Consider the following 12,512-nt stretch of genomic DNA (forward strand, 5'->3'; position numbering starts at 1 on the left):
AAAACAGACAAAATTACCAAACAAACGCTATTTTCCTACCAGTGAAATCTGTTCTCAAAAGCAGTCATTATCTTTTAATAGGTACACAAGTATGTGCCCTATTCACTGTATAATTTACATCTTACTGTGATCTAGCTCAAGTTAGCTAGGATATTATGACAAGTACTTATAAGTGATCCATGAAAATACAATTTATTTGCCTTCCTACCTTCAGCAGGTAATTGAGATGCATATTCTGAAGGCAAAGTTAAGAGAGCAAAATCCTGAAGTGCAGCAAGCCAGAGCTTGCTCAGAGTTCCAAGATCTGCCTGAACTAAGTCTAGGAGTCCACTGGCTGAAGACGCTGTATCTCTGTAGCTTTCTTCTGTAGAGTTTGCAATTTTCAACAAGTGATTGTGTGCATCACTTAGATTTTTTTGCTTTTCAACTGCAACTATGTAAACCTGTTTAAATATTTGGAGAAAAAGAGAGAGAGATTCACAAACATTGACACTTGGAAAGCTACCGTGATCACAAGTATGACTGCTTGTTTAGCAGGCCTATGGTTTCCTAGAATTTATTCCTACTTCCAGTAGGCATGGCTAAGCAAGCACTTATTTTCTAAACCTTCGGAATTCCCTCACCCATCAAATCTTGATGTAAGAGTCTGAAAAAAAGGAAAGCCTACTAAAATTCTTAAATGTAGCTCCAGTTAATTTCCTTGCTCTTGAAAAAGTATGTATTGCTCGTCCAGCTTCAGCTCCCAACCACCAAACCCTTCTATAGTTTTAGCCACTGGACTGAAGAACCTATTATCAAATAATATACCTGTAATCGTGATCCTGATGACTYTAATATACCTGTAATCATGAAACCATTGTAAAATCATTCCTTAAGCTCCTTTCAATGAAATCACATATCACAATTGCAACCAACTTCTCAAATGTCTGTTATTACTCTCTGTTAGCAGTAAATAATGAAGAGGACAATCTTGCATCATTTGCAGGCTTTGAGAGTTATCATCAAAAGGTTAACTTCAGTCTGAGAAGGCTGATTTCCCTAGATGCCTCTTTTAGTTAATTGAAAAAGATAGGCTAGGGAATGTTTCAGATCAACAGCTTAGTTTAGCCTCTGTGCAATGCCCCTGGAGAGAAGCTCTCCTGCTCAACTGTAGAGGAGACATAGGAGACCAGTTCAACTAAGTTAAATTTAGCTTTATAAGTATCCCTTTCCTGCAGTAATGATTTCTACATTTTTTTTCCAGGTCACTAGTAAAAATGTTAAACTCAACAGAGTCGAGAACAAGTCTGATAGGTACATGTCCTCCAAAAGACAAATCAATTTTTATAGTTACATTCTGAGAATTATGAGATGCCTGGTGGAACCTATTGAGACCAGTTTCAATCATTTTATCATATTGTATTATGCAGGCTCAAGTCATCTCACTCAAATCTAAGTATTTAACAAACACTGCCCGTACTCCTGAAAGTTAGTTTGATGAGATCTATTTTAGATAAGCCTATGCAAACCTGTAGTTGTATAATCCTACAATTATTTCTCCATCAAGCCCTTTAATCAATGATTCCACTATTTATCCAAGGATATCACTCATGATATTATACCTGTGAATTAGTGAGGTCATTCTATTTACTTCTTTCTTTTTAATGCTGACAAAATATTAATTTTATTCTAGTCTGGACTAGAATAGGACTGTCTCTGATGAAAGGAAGGAGAGGGGCAGAGACCAGACAGCTTCATAGTCAGCTCCTTCAGACTGGGATACTGGGAAGAGCCTGAGACAACAGACATTCAGATTTACTTGTGTTTACTTGAGTTTAGTTCAATACGCACAGGAAGTATAAAAGTAGCGATGATCACATTCGTGACTACAGTCAGAAGTCTGACAGTATTCCTCAGTGTACATTCAAGTGAGCCATTTCTTGAAATCTTGTTAAAATATTACAAGAGAAGTGTGTCCAAAGACAAGCCTTTACTTAACAAGTAAAAATGACATAAATTTGGATACCACAGACTGAAACTGGGTTATATTAACAAAGTGTTCTTTACACAAACTAATTTTTGTGATCTCAGTAATTTTAACTCAGAATTTCTGTCTTGATTCTTATTCCACTTGCATGAAATCTGACTGAGGCTCACTCTCCCAAACTAATGTTGCTTTTAAAAAAAATCCTTAAGTGTATAACCCTTCAAATTCTGGAAACAAGAAACATGTAAGATCTTAAGTCAGGAGGAACCACCTAGGACTTAAGTGAAATATTTGTAAATTACAGGTCACAAAAGCTTGTCCCTAATTTCCCTCATCATAGCTTTTCATATCTGAGATCCAGTAGAAAATTATATGGTTTTGCTTTTAAGATTTCTAGTGATCTTAATTATAGATTAGAGTAATTCACACATCTTCAGTTTTTAAAATTGTGCCTCATATATAGCCTGAATTTTGCCTCAGCTTCTGACCAGCGATAGGATTAATAGCCATGTATCATTAAAAATATTTACTCCATATAAGCATTTTAAATTTATCAAGGCACCTTTTCTTGAATAGGTAACATAGACCAATCTACTTACATGTCTCAATGTCAGCACGTTTACAAAATTTTTATTCCTACTTGCTAGCTTTTTTCTGTTAGCTTTCCTATTTTGCCAATATTCTTTTTCAAATATATCAGCCAGAAGTTATGTTTTTCTACAGATGTTCCCATTAATGCCATCTACTGACAACACYGCTTTCTTCTTCATAACATCTCTCTGTTTATATACAGATATATATTAACCACCTAATGTACTCATATTAGCTCATATTTAGCTGGTTATCTACTGTCAGCACCAAGTTCATTGCCAATGCTTTGTAAGACATATCATCTAGACATTGCTGACATCGTTGATTCTTAAATATCTAACCTCGCATTTACACGTATTAAAACAGGCATTCATGTGAGCTGACTTTACGAAGCCAGTTAGTCAATGCAGTACTTAATTGACATTGTTAACTTACAAGAACTCACTTGTAAGAAATTAAATGCCAATAAACAATGTCAATACATGATGAATACTTAAAATGGGTAGGTTCAGTGGAACATCACCATAACTATCTATACCTTCCCAATTTAAAATGCACACTGAATCAGTAGAACATATTAAGAAATGTGAATAGTATAATGAAAACAGTTTAACTAGCAGTGCCATTGTCAAGTTTACAAAGCATCTCATTAATCACATTTTTTTTTTAACCTGAGTAGGGCTGGTGTTCATGCAGTGTTTGGAGGAATCAAAGCAAAGCAAAGAACCAACAACTATTTCATGGAGTGTATTTCCTGAAACCATTCTGTCTGAAAGGTTCTCACTCACCTAACAGATATCAAGACTATTGTTACAGAGCATTACACTAACCTCTGCCCAAGCCTTAAGCACAGCCAGTATCTCCATAGTTGAAGTGCTTTCATTATATTGTTGACTTTGTGCTTCTTTCCCAGCCTGCACTTTGACCAAAGAGGATACTAGCAACTGGTGAACCCTTCGAAGGTCATTAAGGTCACTTACTACACCACTTGCTATCCAGGCACTGCACACCTAGTATTGTAAAACAGGATTAGTTAGAAACAACAGCCAAAGACCACTGGATACTTCTTTCTTCAACTACAAAACGATATAAAACACATTTCATTTCTACTCAAATATAGTTTATCTCAGATTATAACCAATGTTAAATGGCATTACAGTTCAATATGCATAAGTGATGAAAAGTCAAAATCATTACAGTGATGTCATAAATATTTAACAACTGAAATATCAACTGCTACAAAGTTTCTCAAAAGATTTTAAAGTGCATAAAATCTCTGAGATGTTACCAAATACAGGTAACATGGGTGACATTATTTTGTGTGCATTAGYGACTTAAGACTTGATGATTTATTATTTCCTTTTTATCGTGTGACATATCAAGCAAAAATAAAATTTCAGAGGGTCTACTACTTAGGAATACTGACTTTCAACACTTGCCTGACATGCTTTTGCTGTGACATCAGGGGGCGTTTCTGGAGCAAAGGCAGGCCTAAGTGCTGCTCCAACCTAAAGAGAAGTTATAAAACATTTAATACATAATGAGCAATTAACTAAATAATTACTTTTCATAAGCAGGCTGTATTGCAGTTTTCCTTTATAAAGCATAGACCTCCAGTTTCATTTTTGTCAGACTGTTTTGATAAGATTGTTTTGTTTTGCTTACACAGAAGACATTGTTTTCTTTGAGAGGAGTCTTCAAAGTCATTCTATTCTTTCCACACACTAAAATTGAAACAGAAACCTCTTCCTTCCTGAAGTCTTGATTTGATGAGTATCCCTCAAAACAAAAACATTGTCTGAAACCATGAAGGACTTGCAAGACACCTAATGAGTGACATTTCCTTACTCAATACAGCTTTAAGGAAACAAATGGCTGAAGTTGGTCAACTTTGCAAAGTGAGAGAAGGGGAGAAGAAAATTCCCATTCATCTAATAAAGAACACAAACCCCTACTGATCAGCTCTCAAAGATTTCAGCTACTCTCATGGCTGGAAGCTATTTTTGCTAAAGGCTAATGAAAATTTCCCTTGCTGCTTTAAATGATATCGGAAAACTCAGACTTAAGTCTGATACTCTCTGGGAAGAAAATACAAAGTTTAATAGGACTATGTATAGAATGTCCAGTGCAATGGCACCATCCTCACTGAGACTGTCAGCATCTACAGTAGTGAATTATTCAATAGATAAGGACCAATCCAAATGTTAGTCTCTGTAATTTAAAGAAATAATCTCCTAACTAGGCCCTAGTATTGATTCCTGAGTAAGCTCAGGCTTTCATTTCAGCCATGTCATTTTCAGAGTCTCTTACTGGGGGAAACAAAGTTCCTACTGAAAAATTACCTTGATAACTGTTTACATCACTTTATGGATATATTGAAAGAGTTCTGTTTTGGGAGAGTTGAAAATCTAATGTCACTGTGTGCTTTTTTTATATGCTGAATGACCAACGAAATGAGATTTTTGCAACAGGCACATTGGAGATATATATGTTTTTACACTTATATTGAGCCTCTGCATAATAAAAGTATGGGAAGCATAAACAGCCATCTTGAGTTCATGAAGATCAGTGAAAAGGACTTGTTTTTAATGATAGGTGAAGTTTGTTAAGACCTTCCCAAGGCTCAGACTTCATTTAAGGAACTTCTGAACAAGATCTATGGAGGAAACCAGTATTTAAATCTGGAAAAGGCATTCTCGTATATCCATCTATTTCTGGTTATCGTTATGGAAAGAATTTTGACAAGAAAAGGACCGGATATGCAATTGTGTCACATCTCTAACTTCTATGAAATAGTTGATGAGAAGATCTGAGTATAGTATTAGATAAAACCCTTTAAGGATAATGAAGGTTAGAAGGCAAATGGGGTGTTAGTTAATTATCAGATCTATTTGTGAGCTGTTTGATGGTATTGTACAGCAAGAACATATASTATTTTTTTTGCTTGGTAGTTCTAGACTAGCTCAAGGCAACCTTCCTTCTCTCGTAAAGACATCCCAATAGAATAGAATTCTAATGCCAAAAGGGGAAATCAAGATCAAAATCACAGAATAGTTGGGGTTTAGAGGCACCTCTGGAGATTATCTGGTCCAACCCTGCTGCAGGGTCACCTAAAGCAGGTTGCTCAGAGCTGTGTCCAGTTGTGTTCTGAAACGTTCAAAGATGGAAACTCCACAACCTCTCTGGCCAACCTGGTCCAGTGTTCAAACACCCTCGCAGTAAAGTGCTTTCTTACGTTCAAGTGGAATTTCCTGCATTTCAGTTTATGCTCATTGCCTAGGTTGTCTTTGATGTCAATATCTCTCTCCATTTCTATGAGAGAAACTGATACGACGTACACAATGCATGCTAGAAATTGAAAAATGGGAGTCAGATGAGGATTAACACAGCTGCCTGTCATGTTTAATGCAAGCGCAATCTGGAATGCAAAGTGATCAGGACAACTTTTCTGTAAGCGTTGATTCCTTTTTTGCCCTGAAGTAGACCTGTGACTAGAATCCATGCTTTTATATTCTCTAGCTTACTTATTGATCAAGATATCCTAGTGTGATAACTGTGGTGTGCAAAAGCTACTTATTACTAAGCAGAGTTTGAAGCATCCGTTGTTCCTAACTGCTCTTGCAATACTCCCACACTTTGAAATCAATGCTTTCTAGAAAGAATAATGAGGTTCTGTTTTCTCTTTGCTGTATTCAAATAAAGAAGAGGGAAAAAACGCTCAGCCTTCAAAAACTTCTGGTCTAAAACTGACCGACCAAAAAGATGCCTTCTAAGTAAGTTACGTCTGAAAGTAATCAATAACAGTTTCAGTAACAAGCTAGCTAAAACCCAACAACAGCACTACCCACTGCAAAAAGCAATTTCCTTTTAGTGATTAACTGTCACTTGAAATTTTTCTAACTTATTAGCAGTGTTGCTTACATTGGCTTGATATTGCTCCAGAATTACATGACCTGGAAACTCAGGTTCTGGAACAGCTGCAAACTTCCGAACAACAATTAGCAATGTTTGAAGCCCAGAAAGACGGAGCTGATCACTGTGATCTGTGGCAGCCATAAAAGCCATACGTATCAAGTCAGATAAATGCAATACCAAAAAGTCATCTGAAGAGAAAACAGAAATAAAAAAAATTTTGTTAAATTTGTAAATAGACATAATAATATATTTTATACTATTGCTCCCAACACTTTCAGAATGTATATTTTACACTTCACCACAAATCAAAGATTCCCTGAAGGCAGTTTACACATACAATGATCTTACTTGTACCTTCTATATCAGCTGATATAGGTATCTTTCCCTTTGAATGTAAAAACTTATTCAGAAAAAAAGCATAAATACCTTTATGTATGAGGCAGATTTCCTAAAAACAACAACAACAAAAAAAAACAACCCCCCCCCCAAACCTTTGAGGAAAAAAACCCCTCCAGATAAACATAGAGAGGTACTGAAAAGTGGCACTGTGTTTCTACAGGCAATTATGCAAATTATGAAGAGGAAAAAAACCCAGAGTTTTTTTGTCAGACTTCAGATACTAAACTGTGTTGTTGTAGGCAGGTGCCAGCAATCAGTTCTGATTGCCCATGCTTATACAGAAACAATGGCTCCCCATGCACATGCCATAGTATTATGACCAGGAAAGTGAGTGCAAATGCTGTAGTGATATGCCAATATTTTGGCTAATTAAAATTGCTCTACACCTTAATCAATACAAGCTTCTAATCAAATTGTTTCAGTGGTTGCAAAGAAATGAATTTATGAAGAAGTTTCATTCAGATGCCAACATTTATTTTAAGCATACTTTGCATTCTATGAAATTCTTTCAGTGTCTAACACATACCTCTTGAATCACGTTGTTTTCTTTCCTGAGCCAAAGTTATGTCAAAATGTGCACTGTCTGCATTTTCACACTGGCTGATAATTTTACAAACACACTCTGCAGCAAAAACTCTTGTAGACCAACGTGGATTACTGAAAGGGTGGGATCTCTCAACACTTGCAGAGGTTAATACAGATACATCGTCTGCTTTAGCAGTCTCCTCTTCTTGAGTAGTATCTACAGAAGCTACTGTATTGAAATCTATATTTAAGACACAGGGGGAAAAATGAAGAAACATAATATTCTTTTTTACTGTGACTGAAAAACTACAGAAAGACTTGTAAGAAAAGGTCTTTGAAGCACTCGCTAGCCTCCAACTCATTATTACTCCCTTTAGCTTTGGCATCTTAAAATCATTGCTAGAATTAAAAATAAAATGTAGCAAAACTGTCTGCATTTCTTACATACTACTTGCTGGAAAACAAGATCAATACCATGAAAGTAAATGGAGAAGAAAGAATGCAATGAAAGAAAAAACCACCTGTGCATAAGGGTGACACAACAGAAGTTACTAGCATTTCAAATCATTTTCCTCCTGTATAGCAAGTTAAAAACCCCTCACAATATTGACCACAGTAACTAATTCCACCTGCTCAGGAGATTCATTATGATATAACAGGTCTGCGTCATTCCTATCACTAATAGCAGAGAGGCTCTGGGTAATTTTCTTGTTGGTATTCACACAGGACCCACAAGCTCTAATGTATTCTGTATTTCCATTTCTGATATGCAAATAAGTTAACATTAGGCCTATAAATCAACTAGAATATGAACAGTCAAGACGTTGTTTACAAAAAACTTCTCAATAAGGAAAAGGCAATCAAAAAGGAAAAAGTCATATTCCTTCTTATAGAAGTAAGTTAAAAGGTCCAAAGTTTCAATATGAAAGAGCATGATACACTTCATAAATGTCTAACATTCAAGAAACAAGATTACTTCACTGACATATTGTACTGTTGCAGGCCTTAATTTCATTGTATTCTCACCTAGAGTCTATTAGCACTTACCAGCTGATGCAGCAAGAACATCTTTACACAACTTCAGCCAAAAAGAGAGCTTTTCAACTGCCATTGAAGTAAGCATATGACTCAGAGTGTCTTTGATATCTTGGCACAATCTTTGATCCAATTCTTTGTCCAGCAAGCCCAGCAATGCCCCCTCCAGGCCTATTTCTCTGACGTTAACATCTGCTAAGAACAAAGCCTGTGAGCCCAGAGCTGTACATCACAAACCTGCAGTAATGACTACGGAAACCCCATTAAAGATTGCACACATAGTATCTTGTACACAACAAGTATATGGCCTTGAAATACTTTTAAACCAATAAAATTAATTGCTTTAATGCCATGTCTAAAGCATCTGGGTACAAAACAAGCGTTGAACTTTTAAAGAGCCATATTACCAACAGGAAGGAAGTTTCACCAGAGAAAAAAAGAATCCTACTCTGAATTTTACAACACTATCATTGCCATAGCATCTGGGCCCCTGAAAGAAAACTATCTTTGTCTATCTGATTCCTCACACTGACTCATAAGGTAATTCTAAAACAATGCTTTAAATTGAAAAGGAAATTGAAATGATTCTCCAACATAGCTAAGAAACAGAGACACAGAAATAATCTGTTAAATGAAGATGACCAATTTTATTTGCCCAATATTACCAATTTTAAAAATCACCATTTTTACAGAATGGCTATAATCCATCTTTTCTGAAAATTTCTGAATGAGCTTGAACTGAAATTCAAAGTGAAATCATTTGTTACCACCATCCTCTCACAAGAGAACACATAAGGACGAACTAGCAATTATTCTCAGGCCTCAGCCAAAAACAAGCAAACAAAAAACCCCCACAACTTCATGAAGTTAAAAATGCTAGGGACCCCACCTCAGGACCTCTTCCCTTAACTGAATCTCCAAAGAGGTCAATAGAAACTTTTTTGTGCACCTTCCCTCAAATGACAGATTTTTAGTTTAAGAGGAGATTTATGTGGAAAAATAAAATTAATTATGAACACACAGTGTAAAATCCAGGACTGTGAAGCAGTTACCATAATTGCTAGTGGCTAAATAGGTTTAGGTTACTCTAGAACTGCATCTACATTTTCTGATTTAGTGACTCTTACTATTTACAGTATAGGAAAATAATAGTATCTTCATTTTATTGTAGAAAAGGTTTGGATGCTTCCAAATTTGGTATCATATAGAAAACTGAAACAGAAAATATCTTTTTGAGCTAAAGACTCCAAAAAGAATGTGGCAAAGTTATTTTCATACCCATAGTAGAGCATGTTTAAAAATCACTAGCAATGTGCCAGACTCGTGGATCTCAAAGTTTCCATATGTTACCTGGAGTAAAATCTTCTCGGCTCTCTTTAACTAAAGCAACAGCATATTCTGATACCTCAGCAGCTTCTCTTTGCACAAGTTGATGCAAACAAGCTACCACTGCACGTCTCAGTAACAAGTAAGAGCTACAGAGATTCACCTGAAACATGCAAACAGAAAGAATAAGATGGCTGACAAACCTTTCTGGAGTAACTTGGTACAGCTGGTGTTTTCTGACCAATTAGTTATTAAACAATCTGTGAAGTCAGTAAGCATGTAATTGATGCTATTTTTGCTCAGCATTTTTATTATTATTATTTTTTAAGCCCCAAATGAAAGGTTTTGCAACCACCATCATCAATTTTATGATAGTACTTCTAACATTTTCTCACCAAAGGTAAATTACAAGACTGGTCCGAGGCCAGATTCACCACCCACTGATGTCAGCAGAAAGACACCTCCCCCCCCCAATTAGCTCCAATGACAGCTGAATCATGGTCTCCGTGAACAACTATTAAGTCTATTCTTTGACTACAGGGTATATATAATGGTTCTGAAAACTCAGTGCATGAAAATATATTCATATCATCATTATATACAACTAGGGAAATGCTGATGTAACCAAGGGTGAGACAGACAACCAGGCTTTAATAATTCTGAGCTCCATGCATGAAAGGAAGCTTGTAAGAAAGGGCAAAGAGAACGCTGCTGTAATTACTTCCAAAAAGTACTATACAGACAGATTACACTAAATTATGTTTTAGAGAAGGTAACAGAGAGTTACTGATGAATATGTCACATGGAGACAAGTCTGCTCTCCTGAGCAGTTTCTAGCAAAAAAGTTTATAGCATCATCATCTTTTAACATCACCAGGCCAGGATCTGTCTTTTATATTGAAAAAAAACATGATAATGTGTTACTTATTACAGGAAGAAAAATACTTTTTTAAAAAAAATCATAGCCTTAAGGCTTTTTATTAGGGTGGAGGTTTTTGATATTTTTGGGGGTGAGGGCTTGCTTTTAATTTTAAGTACATTCTGAAGGGGATCCACAGATACAATGAATCAGCTGTGCAGCCAAGCAGAATAACTACACCCATATTTATGAAATTTAATTTAAAGTTAGATTATCATCAGTGTGGAGTATACAACCAAAATAAAGATGTATCTAACTGAAAAAAGTTATCCTTTACAACTAATTAATTGTGTACCCTTAGCTGTCATCATCACGAACTAAGATAGAGCTGAGTGTCTGCTGCAGGAAAAACTTTCAGTGAGATCATGCTCCTCATTTGTCAGTGATAGGTCAATATATGTTAGTCAAAATGAGATTCAAAATAACAAGTTAAGGACATAAAGAATAAGTGACACAGAATTTCAGCTTTGTTACATTAATAGAACTAAGCTGTTTCTTCTGAATTTTTATACACGTATATGAATCCGCAAGACTTAGAATTATACATTTCATACACACACAGATATACTCTCTGCATAATACTCTTAAAAACCTGACTCAATTAATATGTCTGCAAGATACTTTAATTGAAACTTTAAAAACAACGAATGAGGCTTTTAATGTAACATCTGCTCAAGCAGGCTACACATTCTACTGCAAGTTGGACGTGCATAAATTGCATGCTCGTTTTTAACAGGGGAAAACCAGAGGACCTGAATCAAGCTACTGCACAATACAAGATACACATTTGTCATATCTCTCATTCTCCCACATTTTAAGTAGGGGACAGGACCAACAAACAAACACAAAATGCAAGCATCACATACAAAGTTAAATGAACAAGTAGTTCCCTTTCTGCACTGAACATGTTAAAATCAAAATGATGGCTAATTAAGCACATAAATGATATGTATGCGTGCCATCTGCAGAAAGTTAGGAAGGGTCTGGTTAGAATGAGAATCAAATGAATGTCACTTGACATGCTTAAAAGAATTTACATTAAAAATGGTTAAAAGGAAGAGATAAAAGATGAAATAAAAAACAACACTGCAAACTGCTACAGTTTTTAGGATTAACAAGGCACAGGGACCTACCAACACAGAATTATCCAACAAGATCTCCTGCACAAAAACAAATGACAAACCAGTCATGACAAAACCAAAATATAAATACCACAGTGATACCAACCACACAAGGAGACTATTACATGTAAATTCAGCATATATAAAAATCAGAATCTTATCTCAAACAAACCAAAACCCTAATTTGCTTAGTTCAATTATCTTATATTTAATGTCAAACACCCTTAAATTGCAAGCAAGCTGCCCCTAAAATTAGTACTTAAAATAAACAGTATCAACAAGACAACAGCTTAATGCAGTTGACAATATATACAGTATTGTGTTTCAAAAATGTCTTTTATGTCTTGCAGCTGAAAACCGGAGTATTCACTACATTGTAAGCTTATACAGATAAACTCTTTAGAAGTCTGCATTCACAGAAGTTAGCTTTAGAGTTAATGTTAGACACAAGTGAAAGCATATGATTTCTATTCCTCTGGAGCCAAGAATTCAATTGACAGATAGGTTAAGCATTACTCTGTTAGATACAAAACCCTGTGAAAAAAGACCCAACTGACAAAAAAGGAATACTGTAAGAAGTTGGAAGAAGGGAAACTAGATAATGACAGGCACATGTACACATTAAAAAAAAAAAAAAAGGAAAAAAAAATGGAGCCAGTGAAGCAGTCTATCCATTGCGCCTGAGAGTCGGGCTTTTTTTTTTTTTTTTTTTTTT

General features: G+C 35.6%; 1 protein-coding gene across 2 annotated transcripts in view; it reads right to left on the reverse strand.

The window, feature by feature from the left end:
- HEATR5A (HEAT repeat containing 5A) overlaps positions 1-12,512 on the reverse strand; it is a 78,306-nt gene that overhangs the window by 14,847 nt on the left and 50,947 nt on the right. For both annotated transcript variants that reach the window (XM_026086472.1, XM_026086471.1), the window contains exons 22-28: positions 9,782-9,920; positions 8,444-8,623; positions 7,398-7,637; positions 6,479-6,660; positions 3,997-4,065; positions 3,388-3,567; positions 209-443 (exon numbers count right to left, since the gene is read on the reverse strand). In XM_026086472.1, coding sequence (XP_025942257.1) covers positions 209-443; positions 3,388-3,567; positions 3,997-4,065; positions 6,479-6,660; positions 7,398-7,637; positions 8,444-8,623; positions 9,782-9,920 — 1,225 coding nt within the window. The remainder of the gene's footprint in view (positions 1-208; positions 444-3,387; positions 3,568-3,996; positions 4,066-6,478; positions 6,661-7,397; positions 7,638-8,443; positions 8,624-9,781; positions 9,921-12,512) is intronic.

The sequence above is a fragment of the Apteryx rowi genome, unplaced genomic scaffold (genome assembly GCF_003343035.1).
Source record: "Apteryx rowi isolate R43461 unplaced genomic scaffold, aptRow1 scaffold_695, whole genome shotgun sequence".
Lineage (NCBI taxonomy): Eukaryota > Metazoa > Chordata > Aves > Apterygiformes > Apterygidae > Apteryx > Apteryx rowi.